General features: G+C 46.1%; 1 protein-coding gene across 1 annotated transcript in view; it reads right to left on the minus strand.

Moving 5' to 3' along the window:
* The window catches only part of adgrl1a (adhesion G protein-coupled receptor L1a), a gene marked incomplete at its 3' end in the record, with an annotated part of 151,638 nt that overhangs the window by 20,109 nt on the left and 109,604 nt on the right, over positions 1 to 21,925 (minus strand). The window contains exons 6-12 of the mRNA XM_080447805.1: positions 12,974 to 13,181; positions 12,051 to 12,315; positions 10,102 to 10,429; positions 6,959 to 7,255; positions 3,771 to 3,874; positions 2,812 to 2,997; positions 1,102 to 1,140 (exon numbers count right to left, since the gene is read on the minus strand). Of these exons, the coding sequence (XP_080303931.1) occupies positions 1,102 to 1,140; positions 2,812 to 2,997; positions 3,771 to 3,874; positions 6,959 to 7,255; positions 10,102 to 10,429; positions 12,051 to 12,315; positions 12,974 to 13,181 (1,427 nt within the window). The remainder of the gene's footprint in view (positions 1 to 1,101; positions 1,141 to 2,811; positions 2,998 to 3,770; positions 3,875 to 6,958; positions 7,256 to 10,101; positions 10,430 to 12,050; positions 12,316 to 12,973; positions 13,182 to 21,925) is intronic.

Below are 21,925 nucleotides of genomic sequence, written 5' to 3' on the forward strand. Positions count from 1 at the left end.
ATGGCAATTTTGATGGCTTTATCGGCTATCCAATTTATTGGAGTAGCCTGCTTGATGAATCATGTAATTCTCTTGCTCGGGCCTCTCAAAATGAAGGATTGACTGCGGGGTGCAGAATAAAGAGCGTTGCAGTCACAAAATGAATTGAGAATTAGAATGCACTCTCATTTCGACGGAACAGAGAAAGCAAAGCGACGCTCCCCCCCCCCCCTTTTTGGTTTTTCCCGTCGCCGATGCTGTGATACTGAGGTACACCACAGCCAATGACAAAAAAAATAACATAATGGTCCGGTTACATACTACACAGCAGTCTTAACATTCATCAGGCACCAGAGGAGATCAGATGATTAGGCATCGTATTCCAATATGCAGCATGCAGGCCAGCAGACAGAGACGACCGTGTGCTGCAGAATGCCGCATTTCATCATTGCTGCAAAGCATAGCCTACTCCACAAACACATGGCCTTTTCATGCTATTAGATTACAGCTTTCTCAGAAGCAACGATATTGCACAAATATTGGAGGAAAAGCAGGCTATTGTAACATGAACCATGGTCGCCTTTCATGCTATCATCAAATTACAGTACATTTTCTCCAAGCCGGAGATATTGTGCATTATTGAGCCACACAATAACACTACTACAGTAATATTTGTACAGTAGGGTTCCAAAAGGAACAATGCTAAGATTATGTCACAGAGGGATGATTTCCACTAGCATTAGCCTGACCCATATCTCACAGATATGTACACCAAGCGTCGCAACAAAGAAAATTACAAAGCATTCTCGTCGCCTTGGGAAATACCACACCAACATTTAAATACAGCGCACGCAACTCGCCACGAGTTATAGCTAAAACCCCCTGTTCCACGGCGCTCCTCAGCACAAACTAGAAATACTATAAACACACACCCAACATGATAGCAGAGGCCATATAAATCATAATGTGAAGCACAAAGCACTGTGCCACAGGCTAAAGGAATCACATTCCACAAACCTGCAGTCTGTCCAAGGATTTATCGTCACAGCGTTATTCTAAAGTCACGGAGCAGTCGTACTCCACGGTGCATGTAAAGTAGGCAGATAAAAGGGAAAAAGGTACCTGGATGTAGGCCCGACAGGTCCGCTCGCGCTTCTGTAGCTGGGAGGGAGAAAACAAAGCCTCAAAACTGGGAATTTAAATAAGGCCACCTGTCCTTGTACACGACGTGCAGCTATAGGGTGTAATTTTACACTCACTCAGGAATTTCACTTTTAAAGCTTCTGGACGTCACTGTCGGGTGCAAACCTCATATCTCCAAAACTGTTACTTTTCAGGATTCAAGTTCAGCAAAAGTAGCAGAAGCTCGAAACGCGTCATGAAGAGCTTTCAGATCTGCTACTTTATTATTTTTTTGTATAACATTTTTGATCCCAAAAGTTTTAACCCTTTTTCACCCGGTGCCAATTATACAAGTGATCCTGGGCGCTACACTCCCCCCGCCAGCCTAGGGAGCCCAGAGCCGAGCTCATGCCTCCAATGCATGGAAGGAACACGTTATTCCAACCAGTTCCTTTCCCCTCCATCAGGCGCCCCGGCTGTTATGGGGGAGGCGGCATAGCGACCAGGATTACTACATGTTTTTGTGAGGGTATTACCACCTAGGGTATGGGGCGCTGATGACGCGGCGGAGAAGACACGCCCCCAGCGCCGACAGCGTCCCCGGCGGAAATCGAACCCAGGACCGACAGCGCTACCGACTGCGCACCGTGCCCCTAGATCTGCTACTTTAGATACTTTTGATGTGACGCTGTAGTATGATCAAGTAGGGCATTCATTTACAAAACAAAAACTCAAAAAGTTAAAATATGGAGATTTCTGCCCGACAGCAACAATATGTCTTTGTGTGAGCCTGTATAGGGCATAGCAGTGGCGGCCATTTTCTGGTTCCACTTCAAAATACTCAATGCATTTTTCCCCAAAAATATTTATATCAATTCATTTAAGCCTCGAATCAAGCCATCCAGGGTCCTGGTGAATCATGACCATAAAACGTTTGATTCTGTGAAAAAACTTTTTTGAAAACGGCAAAAAAAAGGGTGTTTATTAACACATTGGGTGCCAGAGGTTTATTAAAATATTATACTTTGAGTGCCAGGACTTTTTAAACATTTTGAACCTTTTTCAAGTAGTCACAAAATATTTTCAGTGATCACCGTCCTCACGGTGATCCCCTCATTACACACATACAGGTCTCGTACAATCGGGGGGAAAAAATTTAAAACATTCGGAAATCCATTCCATAGTTGCAGCCAGCTGAAAATAGTTAAATTAACATTGTAAAAAAAAAAAGTGCACAGGAGCCGAGATACAGGTTTTTGAAGTCATAAGTTAACCAGGAGGTGGATTGGAGTCTAAATCTTGTAGGAGTGATATTTCCTGTTGCTGTGAAGGAAAAAAAAAAAAAAAAAAAAAAAAAAAGTAATTTTTTTTTTTTTTTTTCCAAAAACCGTATATATACGGTTTTGGCACTCAACGTTAGTATGCGCAAAACCGTATATATACGGTTTTGGCACCCAATGTGTTAAATATAGTATCATATAATTAAATATAAAATAAAAAAAAATCACAGAAAAAAATGTTTTATGGTCATGATTCACCTGGATGGCTTGATTCTAGGCTTAAATGAATTGATATAAATATTTTTGGAAATGTCAATGGGAAAAATGCATTGAGTATTTTGAGGTGGAACCAGAAAATGTCCGCCACTGCTATGCCCTATACTGTGTGTGCACACAGGTACCAGAGGTGGAAAAAGTACTCAAATGTCACCTTGTTGTAGTTGCGTGCAGCTGACTCCTTGTTGCCGGGCCGTAAGGCCTGCAGCTGGGCGTCCAGTATGTCCAGCAGCTGTTCCATCAGACGCACGGACGAGCTGACGTCCCCGGCGTGGATACGGCCCTTCGTGTGGTTCACCAGCTCACCGGCTATGTTGGCGGCATTCTCGCCACTCTTTATCTACACAGACACACACACACGCGCACACACACATCTTTATACACATCTTGTACATAAGACTCAATAGCCTAATGTAGGGGTACTCAACCAGGGGTTCGTGAATTTGTATATTGTATATATATAAAAGATTGGTCGTAATGACTTGATTAATTAATAATTGTAATCAAAGTGTGAGACTGAGAGTTGTTCGCTGCAGCGTAGCCTACCTTTTAAAATGGCAATTAAAAGACATGTATTCTTATTGAACAAAACTGTATACAGTAAATCCTAGGAGGTACTTCAGTTGAACTTTTGAGACCAAAGGGGTTCAGTGCTCAGAAAAGGTTGAGAACTCCTGGCCTAATGCATACATACTGTATGTTATACTGAAAAAGACAACAACAAAAAAAGAGCAAATGTGTTGTTTTTTGTTCATTCACATTTGAATTACTGTAAGTGCAGTACAGTATGTGATTACACACATTGCAGTATGTGAAACTGCGAGCCTGACGGGGTTTCTCTATAAGTCACGGGTAATCATGACTTTTTAAAACAATTTGACCTCGCTGTAATTATAGAGTATTAGTCAAAGGAGAGATTTAATTAAGCATTAAAATGAATACTTTCAAATGAAGGGGCCAGTCGGAAATGAGTCAGTGCTTTAATCAGGCCAGCCTTCGAGGTATGCTGTTATGCTAATGTGAGAACGCGCGGAGGAGGACGTCGGCGCAGGGCGTTGAGGGCAGCAGGACGGGGACAAAGCCGCGGCCGAGGGGACGACACCGGGGTCTCACCTTCTGGGCCACCTGGCTGACCCAGGGGGAAGTGCAGTTGCTCAGGTCAGGCCCCCGCGGGTTCCACATGACCGCCTCCGCCAGGCACTGGAACGAGGCGATGCCTGGAGGCGAGAGGGAGGGAGGGAGGGAGGGAGGGAGGGAGACAGTAATGGAGAGATAATAAGCGTTAGGTGTCTGCAATTAAGGGAAATACGCAGAGGAGTGACGAGAGAAAGGGGAAAAAAAGCGTGATGTTTTTTTTTCTTTTCTAGAAAAGAATTTCAACCACATCAACCCTATAGTTGATTGACCGGCGGGTTCCCCCAGGGGTCTATACCATAGACATATATAGGTAGACGCCTCCTTCGGCTCTGAGGCATGTGTATCTTGGGCGCCATTTTAGCGTAGGAGAGCTTCCCTGAAGCTTCCGCGTGTGTCACAGAAGGGGGCGTTCGGTAGGCCAATCAGAGGCAGGTGGGGGCGGGACAACTAGATTCTGACAGGTCTTAGAAAAGACGCACTGTGATTGGCCTGTAGTCAACGCGCTGTGAGCGCTGTGATTGGCCAGTAGTCACTTTGAGTGTCCGTTTGCCTACGCGAAAATGGCGGCCGCGATACAAGTTGCTCCAACGAACTGCAGAGGCCAATGAGGTATCTAGGTTTCTATATCTATGGTCTATACGTCCCATCCTGTTTTCCTTGATTGATTGATTGATTGATTGATTGATTGATTGAATACTTTAATTAGAAGTTTGCAGAAAAAAGCATGAAAGTACAGTTCAATACAAGGTCAGCTAAAGGATTTAAAACCCAAGAAAGCCTATGGCTTGTTTCCATTGGGATCCTTTGTACTCAATTCGCAGAGACATTAAATGACAGACAGATATACACTATTATGCAGAACATCATAAAAACAGTTTAAAATGAAGAAAAACTAAAAAATCACACCCTGTGTGAAGTGGGCGGTGTCTTGCTAGCTAATCACAATACTGAATGGAGTCGATCAATCATGTACAAAGGATAAATACATTTATTGAAACACTCTTTATGATGGACAAAACCATAACTTGAAAAAAACAAAATTTGGTTTTTTTCAAGTTATGGTTGCTTATATAGGGCTATGCACATGTGTCATGTGACACTGGCCAATCACAGTCCTGAATAGGCTGTGATTGGCCAATCACAGCGCAGGATAATTCTACTAATTTCCTGGGCCCAGATCACAGCGCAGGAGTTAGTACATTTTTCCAAATCTCACTTATAGGGGCGGTTTCACCGCCCAAAAAATATGCACAATAAACAGTTCTGGGGGGGTGGGCCTAGGCTTTGACTTTTACAGGGGCCAGTTTCGAATTGCAGCCACCTGGAGAGTAAGGTTTTTGGTAGGGCACAGCTTTTGGTAGGGCATTCCACATTTTTGTGGCATAGCAGGAGAACAAATTCAACCCCTTGTTTGTGCCAAATCTGGGTTTGGACGTTCTACACCAAACCTGTTATTATGCCTATTAAGACGCGTGCCCAAGTAAGGACGCTACATAGGGTTTATGTGGATGTGTTTAAAAAAAAAAGAAGCAATAGTTAGAATGATAGACGTTAAGAGGAATGGAACAAGTTCATAAGATGCATGGGGCAGCAGTGGAAAAGGTAAGGTAAACAACGTACTTATTTGCCATGACATAAACCAGGAGGCCAGGTTTGTGTGTATGTGCGTGTGCCTCCCCCCTCCCCCTCCGCCTTGTGGGTCGTGAGGACCGAGTTCGTTCGAATCTAACTCTTGTCATGATTCCCCTCAACCCTAGGCTTCCTGTCTCAGTACATCATTCTATTATCTAAATAAAGCATACAAAATTGCCAAATAGAAATAGAATAGTGAATAGAAATAGAATTCAAATAATGGAATAAGGGGCGGGGGGGGGGGATAAGACCCGGAATAGCTGGAGGAGGCGGAAGAAGATGAGGAAGATGAGCTGTTGGCAATAAGAAGCGTGCTTTTGAAAGGAGCCTAAATGCACACATAGTGCTGGCCACATACTGCTCGCTCTCTTTTATACACATGCACACCCACCCACCCACACGCACGGACACCACCACGGACGCACACACAAACACACACACACACAGACCAAAGACATAACCATCAGGCATCGTCTCTCATTGGTGGAGAAAAGCATCTCGAGGGAGAAGCCCCCCCCCCCCCCCATTCCCAGAGAGGGTTTTGTTCTGTTTAGTTAAGAGGGTTCAGAGAGAGGACAACACCATGCAGGCGATCACACCAACGTGCCACCAGCGATCCTCCAGCAACACTAACCACAAACACACCTCCTGTCAACTCACAACAAGAGGACAGAGGGAGAAGGAGGGCGAGAGAGATGCCAGATAGACTGTGTGTGTGTGTGTGAGAGAGAGATGGAGAGAGAGAAAACAAAAACAATTGCCATGAAAGGGAAACTGCCTGGGCAAAAAGAGTAGAGATGACTGAGGCGTTGTCAGCGCGGCAAAAAAGATCAGAGCAAGGTGTGGCGTGGAGTTTCAAGCGTTCCTCTGTTGACCAAAGATTGGTTTTAAAACCTCCGCCAAGACGCAATGACTGTATGTTTAGAGGTATAGAAGCTAGCATGAAGCGGAGGTGGAGCCTTTTATTTCATTTCATTATTTCATGTTTGTCAGTGAGAGATGGGTGTTTCATTCGCATGAGGACCGGCTTTCATCCAGGAGTCCTGGGGGACTACTGCCAGCCGGAGAGACCAACGCAGAGGGAGAGACAGAGCACGAGAGAGAGAGAGAGAGAGAGAGTGTGAGACGAAGAAGGCAACAGCGGAAAAAAGCACAAAGAAAAAAACAAGAGCGGGCACACAAACATGGTGATCCCGCATAACCACTGACACACAGACACATGCATAATTATCAACACACACACACACACACACACACACACACACACACACACACACACACACACACACACACACACACACACACACACACACACACACACACACACACACACACACACACACACACAAAATTGACGTGTGTACACATCCTGCGGCATCCGTGAGTCGACTCGACACACATGCAATACCACGGTTCGATTTGTGGACGGGGGGCTTTTTCATTTGTTTGTTTTGTTTTCACAGAATGGCAAACGAAAGTACACCACTCAGGTAAACACACACAGAAGTGGTCCTGTTCTCCTCACTCCTTACCCAGAGATCCTTTGGGACATGGACGGTCCACGGTCTCTCCTCGCTGAGTGGAGGGCCACTGGACTCCTCGCGCCACCCTGGACTCACACAACTGGGGGTCCGGGCCCTGGGCGGGCGGGCGGGGCGGCCGCCGCGTCACGGGCACCGTGGCCGTGATGGGCCGGAGGTCGGGGCCCTTGTTGATGGAGCCGATGGGGCGCGAGGTGGGGGCCACGGGGCGGGTTGTGGCCGGGCTGGTGCTGGAGGTGAACGGCCTGGCGGGAGTAGTGGTGGTCACCTGGGTTGTGGTCAGCGGACCTAGGAGGAGGGAGAGGAGAAGTGGGAGAATGGTGGAGAGAGAGAGAGAGAGAGAGAGAGAGAGAGAGAGAAAGAGTTATAAGGGGATATAAGGGATTTAGTGAGAACGGACTAAAGATCCCAGACAGGAGAAGCCTTAAAAAAAAACGAGATCAAGAGACTGAAGGAGAAAGGCGTACAAGCATAAGATGTCTTTCAAAAGCCGAGTTCAAAAGTCAACCTGACAATAATTGGGGTGACAAATACTTTCTGAGCCTCTCAAAGCCTCGGCGTCTTGATAATGGTCCCTCAGCTCTCCAGCGGGAGCGCGTTGCAGCAGCAGAGAGTAACGACAGAGAACCAGCATCATCACAAGACAGGAGAGGAAGTAAATAATTGATCAAATGTATCAGAGAAGTCACACACAACCGCTAACAACCAAACGAAATGCGCCGATGAAAGCAACACATCCAAGCCCTACAAAATCCTGCCTGATCAAACGCCGCGGCGGCTCCTGGGCTCCACGGGCGAGGCCTGTTGCCTCTCTCTGTTCTCTCAGGGCCTAATCCCAGCTTCACAGAGGCGGCGTTTCGCCTGGCTCAGATGTACACCCAAAACCTCTCGCTGATATCGACGGATTGTCAACATGTCAGTGTGACGCACTCCGCTTACCCTCCCGCTTGTCACTTGAGTTAGACTCGTTCAGACCCAACCGCCACGCAGTGGAAATTGACACACAATACAGCAGCAACAATACCTGAGAGGGCGCTCTTCACTGTGACTCCTGTGTGAGTTATGGTGATGCGGCGATCGTAATGGCAGATTATAAGAACCGGGGTATTGTGAATGCCAGACTCTGTAACAGTTACCGGCTGACATTTTGAGGCTGCCCGGTCTTTGACAGTGTGGCGCCGAAGTGGCCCGGCCGTCCAGAATCTGTATCTCTGTCTGTCTCTTTCTCTGGATTTACATTTCTATCCATTGGTGGAAAAAGTACTAGAATGTTTTACTCAAGTAAAAGTATCAATACTGTTACAAGTAAAAGTATGGAATAAAACATGTACTTGAGTAAAGTAAAGTACAAAAGTGTTGGTATCAAAATGTACTTAAAGTGCAAAAGTATTAAGTACTCATTATGCAGAATGTCCCATTTCACAAGTTTTCAAATGTATAAAATGTATGACATGACGCATTGTGAGCTTGTAGATCGGCTATTTTCAAATGGCCGAAATGTATATACTGTAGGGCTGAAGTGGTTAATGTATGTTTTGTAATAACAATGAAAAACTACAAAGTAACTATAGTTTTTTAATAATTGTAGTGGAGTAAAAGTACAGCATTTGCCTCTGAAATGTAATGGATTAGAAGTAAAAGTATTGAAAATTGTAAATACTCCAGTAAAGTACAGTACTTGAGTAAATGTACTTAGTTACTTTCCACCACTGTCTATATCTCTGTCCCCACAAAAGTAGAGCGAACACAGCCCAGCAGCTCACACTGCTACATCAATGACAGCTCAGCTCACACTGCTATACGTTGCATACAGAGAACCACCAGACCCAGCTCCATATAGCATCGCTGTCGGGCACAAACCTCTTCTTATCTTCATATTCTAACGTGTTGTGTTTTTTCGTAAATTAAGGCCCTACTTGGATCATACTACAGCGTCACACAAAAGCATCAAAAGAAGCAGATCTGCAAGCTCAAAACGCGGCGCGAAGCGGCGCGTTTTAAGCTTGTAGATCTGCTACTTTTGATGCTTTTGAATTCTAATCCTGAAAAGGAGCCGTTTTGGACATATAAGGTTTCCACCCGACAGATACGATAGGCAATGTTATCAATATTGCCATACAAAGCTCACGTTTGCACCTTAACACATCATTGGGGTTTGTCTAGTCATTGTTCAAGATGATGCGTATCACTGTAGCCCAATGTAAAAGGCTGAAGGAAAGCAATTCTCCCACGACAGTAAGACTGAATAAATGCTTTCAATTTACAGTTTAAGATGTTAGGCTATTATATTTAGGGAGATTCAAGCCAATTAGCCAGATAACCGCTAATTAATTTGGGTCTGTCTGAAAGCCTTTTCAACTGCACAGGGAAAGCCACGCCGTTATTAGACTTGTTTATGTTGCAGGATACCGGAGAAAGAGGAGTGGATTACAGTCAGAAGATGCTGCACCAGCTTGTCTGTCACAATAATTAATTCAAATGTTTAGTGTGCATTAAGAATGAGTTGAACAAGTTGGCTCAATGACTCAATCCATAAAACACGCAGAGCTGTGCTTTATGTGCTTCTCTGATAAAGCATGTGATGCGTGTCTATTCAGTGATCGCTTATAGTGGAAACTACCCACTGTGTAACGCATTCTACACAAGAATGCTATAGGTGTCACATGGACGGACCACATCAGTAATGTGGTCCTCTACGGGGACCTACCACGGGTCACAGACAAAGTCAGAGAGAGAAGGATGATGCTGGCAGGGCACTGCGTCAGGCACCCGGAACTTGAGGCAAGCAAACACTGACACTATGGGAGCCAACCCAGAACAAAGCCAGGAACTGCGGCTCGACAGCTTAGCTAACAACACTGATGTTAGCTCAAGACTACTCAAGACCTCAACACTTAAGACCCTGATGCTAGATAGGAGAGTGTCGGGGACGGACACCCACAAATAAAAATTGTGTTTAATAGTGTTCAGAGAAGTTGTCAAAAAACACATTTACGTTTTTATGTGAAAAATATACAAATGAAAGATTATATAAAAATAACTTTTGTTTAATTGAAAACATTACACACAGTATGACTTTAAATTATCCTTCAGGATTTTACAGTGTATTGTAAAATAACACTAAACTTAATTACCGGTGGTGGGGTCCGGGGGCCCAAACTCCAGCGGGTAGCGCAGCACATTGTAGTTGTTCCACACATAGAGCTGGTTGTCTCTTGGGTTGTAGTCAATGGAGGAGACGTACTGGTAGGGGTTGGGGAAGGGGATGTGCACGGGTTCTTCACGTGCGCGGTTGGTGTTGTAGGCATACAGTATCAGGTCGCCGCCCGCCTCGCTGTCGTCGTCCTGGTAGACGGAGCGCACAGCGTACAGCACGCCGCACGCCATGAAGGCGTTGGACGCGAGGCGCTTGTCGAAGGTCGTCTCCCAAGTTCCCTCAAAGCGTAGGGTGTAAGGGTTGACCTGAGACAAAAAGAGATACACAGGGTACCTCAAAACTCTATCAAATTGTCAAAAATGTAAAGAAAAAAGAAGCTAAAACAGCAGATCTACAATGTCACGTTGTGATTGTGAGCTATTTTCACTATTCGTAGTACGAGGATAAAAAGTATGTGGTTAAAAAAAACATAGTAGTATATTATCCATTTTACACAGGACAGCTGTGTGGAAAATGGTGCCAGTGTTATTCACTCTGCCTCATTAATTATTTATTAATTTCCTCAGGGCATTCATGTTTTTCTTTTGACGAGAGCACTTTAACTTTTGTAGTTTCTATCTTTATCTCATCCTCATTCACCCATCCACCTTACGGTATACCACATGGTTCTTCTACATAGATATGTTATGGCATATTATATACTGTATGCACATGTGTATTTATTTAATTATGAGATATGTTTTCCTTTTTTGTCCTTTATGGCCATTGGCATTTTGTAAGTGCTTTATTATTTCATGTATGCCCGGAACACACAAACAAACAAACAAACAAACAAACAAAAATAAACTTTTGTAGGAGACCAATACCTGTTAAGGTCAGAAAACACTGTCAGGGCTGGCTAGCTAAACAGAGCATCGATTTAAACTCTTACTTATCTGGGAACTTGCTGCCTGTTATCAAAATTATTGCCTGCAGAAGAGCAACGAGAAGCTATAAAAAGCATGGAGGATTATGGTTTCAGGTTGTCAAGGATTTCTGCCAAGTGAATATCTGATAGAGTTTCACACTGGGTGAGACCCTGTAAAGCAGTGTAAGGTAATGTGACTTTGAATTTGCAGCTCTAATCACACACGCTGTCTTCAACAATTACCTAGCTGGGTTCATAAACACAGAAATAATGAAGAGGGAAAAAGAATTCAATAACGGCACAATTTTCAGCATATCCCCTAACAGCAGGTCCCTTTGTTCATAACAGCTTTGTGTCGTCTCAGGAAAGAAATATGAACTCCTGAAATGTCAACAAAGTTATTATGCCTCTTCAGCACTGAATGAATTAGATGTTTCCAAAACCCGTTGAAACTCTGTTTGAACTACAAAGGAACTGCGCAACTCCAACCACATTTACAGAACAAAGCTAATCTTTACATTCCTTTAAAATATTGTTCTTTTTGTGTGTGTGTGTGTGTGTGTGTGTGTGTGTGTGTGTGTGTGTGTGTGTGTGTGTGTGTGTGTGTGTGTGTGTGTGTGTGTGTGTGTGTGTGTGTGTGTGTGTGTGTGTGTGTGTGTGTGTGTGTGTGTGTGTCACTCTAGAGAGTGTATAAATGGAAACAAATGTGTCCTCATTTGTACCCGGGAGTTAAATTAATTAATTAAATAAATTAGATTTGACTGTGTAATGTATCTCTGGATATCTTTTTCCAGTGCAATTTGAATACAATGTGAACAATGAAGTTCTTCATGCATGACTTTTGAAATCCCCCCTGATTCCTCTATTCAGATGAGCTCAGACCTAATCCACTCGTCCCATGATCCAGTTTAGACCTCCAATAGTCCACTAATCATATGGTCAGTTTAGACCTAATCAGTTTAGACCTAATCCACAACTCATCCTGTGGTCGGCCCACCTCTCATGTGGTCCTACCGTACCTGGCTGACCACCAGACGTCCGTTGTTTGACTCTGTGGCGTAGATGACCCAGAGGCCGTTCTCGTCGACGGCCAGGTCGATGTCTGACTTCCCGCCCCAGCGGTAGGGCGACGTGTCGTGGTAGTTGGCGTTGGTGATGATCGCCTCGCCGCTCTTGATGCGCGTGCGCAGGTCGTACTTGACAATATTGCGCGTGCGCTCTTTGTTGTAAAACACGGCGCCGTCGTACACCACGAAGCCCGTGCCGTCAACACGATTCGGCAACCTGTGAAGAAAGAGAGAGAGAGAGAGAGACACGCCGTATGAGCTGCAAGGGGAAACAACGACCGATCCTCACGCCCAGTGGTGGAAAGTAACTAAGTACATTTACTTAAGTACTGTACTTAAGTGCAATTTTGAGGTATTTGTACTTTACTTGAGTATTTCCAATTTCCAATACTTTTACTTCTACTCCACTACATCTCAGAGGCAAATATTGTACTTTTACTCCACTACAATGATTTGAAAACTTTAGTTACTAGATACTTTTCAGATATAAATTATGATATTATAAAACATACATTAACCACTTCAGCCCTATTTTATACCTAGGCTATTTGAAAATAGTCGATCTACAAGCTGGTTGTGAGCTTTCAGATCTGCTATTTTCAAATATTTTAGTACTTTTACTTTTGGTATTTATATATATTTTGATGTCAATACTTTTGAACTTGAAGTACATTTAGAATTCCGGACTTTTACTTGGAACAGAGCATATTGCAGTATTGGTACTTTTACTTAAATAAAACACTTGAGTACTTTTTCCACCACTGTCTATAAGGGCCATTCCTTTATCAACATCCAACAGCAGAAGGCCAATAAATCAATAGAGCAGCAGCGGGGTGCTTATTTTGATCATCCGGGGCAGTGGGGGGCGCCCTCACTTGTAGGTTGTGGTGGCGCGGTTCTGTTTGAAGTCCTCCCAGGAGGCGTACTCGTACAGCATGTCCGTGCGGTAGGGGGTCCAGGGCATGACGTACAGGCGGTCCCCCGACTGCAGCGGGTCCTTGCACCACGCCCCCGACTGGTGCTCCGCCTCCTGCAGAGAGCTGGCCGCCTGCACCCGCAGCAGGGTCCCCGGACACACGAAGACTGGAGCACAGGGAGGAGGAAGAGGAGGAGGGAGGGAGGGAGGGAGGGAGGGAGAAATAGCAGAGAAAAAAATGAAAGCGAAGCATTGTAAAATAAAATATTTTTAAAATTTACATCGTGGAGATGATAGAGTGGAGAGGGAGGAGAGTGCGTTAACATTGGGGGAAAGGCAGAGGAATATCCAGGATAGAACCAGAAAGATTATGATGGAAGGAGACGGGAGTGAGATGTGAGGATAGATAAAAGAAAAAAGGGGGGGAAAAAAAGGAAAAGCGTTAAGAACAGGGAGGAGAGGCAAAGAGAAGGAGGAGAATGGGAGAGGAGGGAAGAGGGGGAGGGAGGGAGGGGAGGTGAGGTACATTATCAGATTTTAAATGAAGGAACACATAAAAGCTCATTTGTTGAACGTCAGCATTGTGGTCAGAAGAGCGGCTGCTTCATGATAAGTGGGAGATTTCTGGCTGCTGCCGCCGCGTAGACGCGGCCCTCTAATCTAATTTACCCTGGCCTACTTTTTATTTCATTGTGCATTTTCTTTTTTTTCCTCCTCCAAAGCCCTCTGCATCCCTACTTTGCTACTGGGTGGTAAAACAGTAATTGTGGGGCTTGTTTTATTAGGACAGAAATTTGGCTCTGAGTCAAGAGTAATGCGTTACAGCAGAAACGTTCTGCGGGGTAAAGAGGTTGGCGAGGCCTGCCCCTTCCCTTGCTGCGGCAATCCATACTGCACAATTACATACATACACGTACGCACACGCATGCATGCATGTGTGCGTCGTGCACACGCGCACAGAAACATTAATTCTATATTCCAAACAAGCGCACACACACACGGACACACAAGCCAAGCACACATTCACCCACACACCCACACAAGCATGCACACGCACACGCATATACACACGCAGAAAATCCATACTCCAAACAAGCAGACATATACACACACAAGAACACACGCAAATGCACGCACACACACACACACACACACACACACACACACACACACACACACACACACACACAGGCACGCAAACATGTGTGCACACACACACACACAGACAGACAGACAGACAGACAGACAGACAGACAGACAGACAGACAGACAGACAGACAGACAGACAGACAGACAGACAAACAGACAGACAGACACACACACTCGGAAAACATCTAAGCTGCGTTAGAGGTCATCCGTGGGGACTGGTGTAAATTGGCTGGCTGACGCACTGTGTCCCAGCCAGACAGAGAGGGTGCCCTGGGACCACAGGCCTGTCAGGTGATCTATGGAGAGCGCTGCTGGCATCCTCCTCACCACTCTGACATCACAGGGGAGCCTGGGACAGCAAGAGAGAGAGAGAGAGAGAGATAGAGAGAGAGCGGGCGGGCGGAGACACTACAGACTGGAGGAGTCCCCCCCGTCTTTCTCTGCCAGCTTATTTATGTGGCTCTCTGGCTCGGGGGTGGAGAAGGGAGCACACACCTGCTGGTCACCTTATGATTGAACGCACCTCTGAACTAATTGGACACCGCAGGGGTATTTAGACACAGATGACACATAGACGCCCCACGCGCAACCAGACACACATGCCACGATGACCAAGCACACACACACACACACACACACGCATGCTGTCCCAAATCCACATGGGGGCACACGTGTGTCTTGGGTCACATTGGGCACATGCATGCAAGCACGCACGCACGCGGACATGCATGTGCACACGCACACGCACGTGCACGCACACACCACACACACACACACACACACACACACACACACACACACACACACACACACACACACACACACACACACACACACACACACACACACACACACACACACACACACACACACACACACACACACACACATATACACACATGTTTGTATTACTATACTTGTGAGGACATCAACATTTTAGGAAGCCAATTTTATGATTGATTTATGATCTTTGTGGGGCATTTTTAACCGCAAGTCTAAAGCCGAAAAATAGCATATCTACAAGCTCACAACGTGTCGCGCCGCGACACGTTGTGAGCTTGTTAGATCGGCTATTTTCCGGTGTTTGACACATTGACGCACAACTAAGCATAAAATAGGGGAGAATCTAACGCCAACTCCCTAAAACTAACCTCTAAATATGTAATCCTAAAACCATAAAACAACCATTTTTCTCACGAGGACCAGGTAAAATGGTCCTCACAACATCTATTCCTCAAATTCTACTTTACTGGTGGGGACGTTTGGTCCCCACAAGTATAGTAATACACACACACACGCACACACACGCGCGCACACACACACACGCACACGCACACGCACACGCACACGCACACGCACACGCACACGCACACAGCTCGAGTGATGGCTCATTCCGGTCAGTGCTGCATACTGTATGTGTGTATAGACCCCAGAGCAGGTGAGAGTTATTGTAAAGGTTTGATATACTTCGTTGCGCGCTGTTGCTCACCGAAATAGCCGATCTACAAGCTGAGCTTTCAACTATTTACTATATTTACGGTGAGCAAAGGTGCGCAACTAAGTATAAATCCGGCTTTAGAGCACAGATTGTGTGACTGTCCCGGCTCTCTGAGTGTGTTTGGCTGCCTTAAGCCTAACTTACTGTCTCTGAGAGGGTAGCCATCTGTGTCCACTAGTGCAGTGGTTTTCAACTCTTTTCATATCAAGGTCCATTATTTATTTGGCATTTGAGCCACCGACCACCATTTGATGAGATTTAGACTCTCAGACTCAAAACTTTAAATATTTAGCTATCGTTGGATACGATTTTGTCCACAATTCCATGCTGTATTGATGTTGGTAACATAGGAGAGATAACAGGCAAACATTGATCAAAATAACAATTATTTAATTAATTAATGCAGATGTTTAACAATAATTTAACTCTTGAGAGCATAAAATGTAGTTTCATTTTACACTCTCAAGAGTTAAAAGATCTATAAGGGTCCATTTGGTTACCAACTCTCCATCATTTAGCTGGGGACCACCTGGAACCTCCTCAAGGACCACTGGTGGTCCCCGGACCACTGGTTGAGAACCACTGCCCTAGTGGGTATAAGCCACGGTCAGTCTGAAAGGAACCAGGCTTGACACTTGCAAGGAAAGTGTAGCCTATAGTCTAACCAAGCTAATGTATGCACAAAACAAAGCAAGCTCTGCACAGGGAGAACGCTAGTTACAGTGCGGGCACGCTTTGAGGTGTTTGGTTTGCACATATGAATGTGGACGAAAAACGAAAATAGCCAAAGTTATGCTTCGAAGAAATTATTAAATCCTACTTCTGGGCAGCAGGAGATTCAATTTCTCCACATAGTTCCATGCCAACACTCGCTTCACATCCAAATCCAATTACATCTTTACCGATTTGGCTTCGGGGCCCACGGTGTACGGTACAGCGTGTTCTGCAAAGACACTGAGCTCCCGTTTGTTGTGTGCAGACATTTAGGAGAAAGGGAATAAGGCATAACGCATTACGGGAGCCGTAGCCTACGCTACAGAGTGGCTAAAATAATAATAGTAATAATAATAAAGTGGGACACAGCCAGAAAAGTACAAAGGTACTGTAAATAGAGAAATAAACGGCATGCAGAAAGCGACGCAGTCTCCCGGCATGTAGGTGACCCATAAACAAAGGCAGGAACACTCTGCCTCAAGGTAAAATAAAGGACAAGCCAACATGGATGCAATGCAAGCCTATATTCTCTTCAGAAACGGGCAGGATCAACCACTTTGTGGGTTGGTGGGTAGAAGTTCCCATGAAAACCTTTCACCACGTAACGGTGAAGCTAAAATGGTCTATCAGCCATTATCACAAATTATTACAAGTGGGCCTAGGGCCGTGGCACAAGAGGACCGATGTCATTTTGCCTCGTCTGCCCAAAATAGGCAGGCAAAGAGACAGAGGAGAACAACGCTGGAATCTACTGTACCATGGGCCCGAAAATAGTTGTCAAGATCCGCATTACGATTGACTCTAAATACATCCTGCCTGTCCATTCTGCTCCCCCCCCCCTTAAATAGAATAGAATGAAGCCGTTCGTTATTGCGCCCAACCTTGCAGTCTCAGCCCAAATTGGTATCATTCCTTCACCCATTGGACTCATCATTACTGTAACACTGCAGTGCAGCATATACGAGCAGGCTGTCATTCTACCCCCCCCAGGTCCTTCCCACTGCCCTTCTCTCCAGTGTGGACCATGCCTGTCTGCTGGCCTCTGTTTATTTTAATGAGTTGGGGGGGGGGGTGGGTGGGCGGAGCCCTGGTGTCAGAGGGGCTCATCAATGGCCCTCACACACAAAATGCCTGGGATGCATGTAAGTAACACGCGCACACACACATGCACTTACAGTACACATCCTGTACACAAACTTTCACACACATACAGAGCACATGTGCACGCACACACGCGCACACACATGCACGCACACGCACACACACACACACACACGCGCGCACGCACACACGCACGCACACACACAAACACACACACACACACGCACACGCACACATGCATGCATTTTGGCCACGCTTCGCACCCTGCCTACGGGGCTTCATTAACTCTGACCTGCACTCCCAGCTAGCTCCGCTGCCTTGCTGTTTACCAACTTTCTCCTGGCCTCTCTTCTCCTCCACCTCCTCCTCCTCCTCTGTTTACCCTAATTTATTATTTATGCTATCTGGAAAGGAATGGCGGCGCCATTGGGCAACCTGAACAGCACACAACTAGCAATAGACTATAGTATATTGGACTAATATCACCGCCAGCATGAATGAGGTGTTAGGTATAAGGCATTGGCATGTTAATGTGTGCTATTATTATTATCAACCATTATCCTTGTCTGGATATTGCAGGTTAGCCAGTGAAAGGGTCAGCTAGGATTGTGAGAGATTCCTTAGATTAATTCATCCCGGTTTGGGTGAGGACGGAGATCTGTGCGGACATGACCGGCCCGGTGAACTCGCCTGCCAGCAAAGACAACACACTTCTGTAGCCTGCTACTGTGGCTAGCCAGACGGCTAATGAAACTTACCTTATCAGGGATTAAAACCCAGCCTGTAGCTATCATGCACTACCATGCCAATTACTGTGCGCTTACGGGGGAAATGCCGCTCTAATAATTGACTGTTTATTTATCTCCATAATCCCTTTCCCAGCCACAGGTCAATGCGAGGCTGCAGTATAGGGAATGATGAAAGCCACTGAAAGTTTCCTGGAAATGACAGTAAATATCTCCCATTAGTACGGAGCGGCGATTTCTGATTGACTGGTGACGCAATTAAAAGCGAGCGCTGACAGCTTCAGGGCAAAATTTAGGGCTGTTGGTTTTTCATTCTCATCCGTTGCGATTCATGGCGTTTTCATGTCTGATATGACAACTGCCACTATAATGGTTAAACATTAGGGTTGGATTGTCTAATGTGATGGTCTAAAGAGTGAGGCAACCGTCTCTAAAATGGCTTCCGTGTTGTGTTTGTTTAAGTTATTCATCTTTTCTGCTACGAGGCGGTTGAGCCTCCGCTGGCCCACGCCTGTGCCTAGCCCACAGTCATGGCCTGCCTGCCTGCCTGCCTGCCTGTCTGCCTGCCTGCCTGTCTGTCTGCCTGCCTGCCTGCTTGCCTGCCTGCCTGTCTGTCTGTCTGTCTGTCTGTCTGTCTGTCTGTCTGTCTGCCTGCCTGCCTGCCTGCCTGCCTGCCTGCCCGCCCTACCGCTGAGAACCCGCTGCTCTAATTGAATCCCACACCTGTTACTGGCAGGTGCGGCACACAGGCGGCAGGGGGCAGAATAGAGTATGGCACGGAACCCCTTGTCCATGTTAATGGTCTCTCTGGGTGGATGTGTGCGCGTGCGTGCGTGCGTGCGTGTGTGTGCGTGCGTGCGTGTACGTGTTTACGTGTGTGTGTGTGTATGTGTGTGTGTGTGTGTGTGTGTGTGTGTGTGTGTGTGTGTGTGTGTGTGTGTGTGTGTGTGTGCGTGTGTTCCTGTGGAGTTATGTTGATCAGCGCTCATCAGCCTGTTAGTGTGTATTGGTGAATTGAGTGAGTGTGTGTGAGGCGTGCATGTGTGAGGTTCAGGGACAAGAGAGAAGGGGACGAAATAGAGAAGGGGGAAAAAAGCATGGAGGAGGCTGTGTGAGCGTGTGTTGTGCGTGTGCAAACAAGCACAGAGAGAAACGGAGAAAGAGAAAGAGTAAATAGGTTATTTCCTGTGAAATGAGAATTAGGAGTGAGTTAATCTGCCGAGGCGTGAGGGAGTCACGGAAGAGGAAGAGGGAGAGAGAGAAAAGGAGGAAGAATGAGAGCTTTCCATTGTGTGTCCACTTCCTTTTAAACAGCAAGGGGTCAGGCATGGAGGAAAAGCACAATACCAATTTTATACACACACACACACACACACACACACACACACACACACACACACACACACACACACACACACACACACACACACACACACACACACACACACACACACAGTACTGACATGCATACAACCGGAAATACACAATCACGGCTACAGTACAAACACACGTAAGCGTACGCACACTCACACACACGCACGGAAACACGCGCACACGCACACGCGCACACACACACACACACACACACACACACACACACACACACACACACACACACACACACACACACACACAGTGTCCAGACAGTGGAAGGGGCAGGTGTCATGCTGTCAACTTTATCGGCCCAAATGCACAACCCAGACAATAACCTTCACTGAGACCAAATGCTGATGAATGCAGCCTTAGAGCTAGTAGCTGTCGAAAGATAAGTCCTATATACTGTATCTGTTTGCTGAGTGACGGGACAGTTGGTCGGGACACGGCTACAGAGGCCATGGGGACGCACATACACTAGATGGATGACAGGCTGGATGACTGGCTGGCTGACTGACTGACGTGGAGGCATTGGAGTAACAAATGAGTCCAAATGTCCAAATAAAGCATGCCAATAAAGCTCCTTTGAATTTTTAATTGAAAATTGAATTGAATAGTTAGCCTAGTCATGTCTGTCTGTATGTCTGTCTGTCTGTCTGTCTGTCTGCCTATTTTCTACAGTATCTTTCAATATATATCGACCTTATAATTGTGTTTCTTTTGCTTGATGTTCTGTGTAAAGCACATTGAATTGCCTTGTTGTTGTGCCAAATGTGCCATACAAATAAAACTGCCTTGCCTTGCCTTATACTGTACATACTGTACCTCGCTACAGTCTATAGATCAATCTATTTGTCCTCCTATATGTCGAGGGAACAAGCTCCTCTCACTCCTCTCTCACATGCTTTATATTCATGGCCACCTGCCTCCGCCACAGCTCTTTAGCTTTAACAATGCAATGACTTCTCAATGTACAGTCAGACCCGCACTCTCTCCTATCTCCATGCCACTGAATAGCATGTCTGCCCTGGCTGCCACCGTCACGTGCCTGAGCCTGTGCGTGCGTGTGTGTGTGTGTGTGTGTGTGTGTGTGTGTGTGTGTGTGTGTGTGTGTGTGTGTGTGTGTGTGTGTGTGTGTGTGTGTGTGTGTGTGTGTGTGTGTGTGTGTGTGTGTGTGTGTGTGTGGTGTGTGTGGTGGGTCATTCCTAATGAGGCGCTGCTGCCTGTCTCGTCGTCTCTATAGCGACCGCTCTCCCTCTCTCTTCTATCTCCACGCACAGTCTTGTGACCCTTTCTGTCACATGACACAGTATCTTCTCTCTCTCTCTCTCTCTCTCTCTCTCTCTCTCTCTCTCTCCCTCTCTCTCTTTCCTCTCTCTCTCTCTCTCCTATCTCTCCTTAAATACTTTGTATAAGAGGTACAGTAACAGTGCGGCTTATCCTCACACAGCTGCTGTTAAGTGTGTGAAGGATGGCTTCTCCTCGCATGTTCCCCACTGAAATGCTAAGAATGTTGCCACCAATAGCCTAGCATACTCCTCCATCCCTCCCTCCCCCCCTCCCCCCCTCGCTGTCCCTTTCAGCCGGACTTGAGTGCAAAAGGGCTGGAGGTGAAAAGGAATTGAGTGGACACCTATTCGGTCCTGTCAAATGCGATAAAGGAAATAATGATGCTGGGAGTGGACTGTGCTAGACTGTCAGGGGCACAGCGAAAAGGTGAGAAGAAAGGATGTAGAGAGAGAGAGACAGAGAAAGAGAGAGAGAGAGGGGCGGGGGGTGGGGGGTTGAAAGGCAAGTCCGCAGCAGCCACTGTTGTCTTAAAATACCCTGACGGTAGGTGTGTGGGTTGGGTAGGTGGGTGGGTGGGTGGTTATAGGCAGAGTGTCGACATTCACTGAAACTGTCACCACGGCGATACGCTCGTCACTGCAATCTGTCAATCAGCTGATGAATCCATAAATCAGTGAGAATTAATTTGAGAGGAGGACAACAGTCGGAAATGTTTATTCAGCCAAAACGGAGAGAGTATAGGAAGAGGAGGAAGAGGAGGAGGTGTACTTTAGCGACAGCGATGGAGGGATGAAGGGGGGGGGGGAGAGGAGCATATAGACAAGAGGAGGAGGCTGGGCTCTTGTCCTCTTCTTGTGTCAGTATTAGCGGGGGAGGAAGACCAGCAAATAAAGAGAAATAAACAACACCCAGAACGAGAAGAGGATGAGTCAGGAGGAGAACGGAGAACATCAGGTAGCTATTGTTGCCATTACACTGTACAATCCTGAGTGTCCATTTGGACTGTGTGTGTGTGTGAGAGAGCCAAAATGGAACCCGT

Source organism: Gymnoscopelus braueri, assembly GCF_963280865.1.
Source record: "Gymnoscopelus braueri genome assembly, chromosome: 13".
NCBI lineage: Eukaryota > Metazoa > Chordata > Actinopteri > Myctophiformes > Myctophidae > Gymnoscopelus > Gymnoscopelus braueri.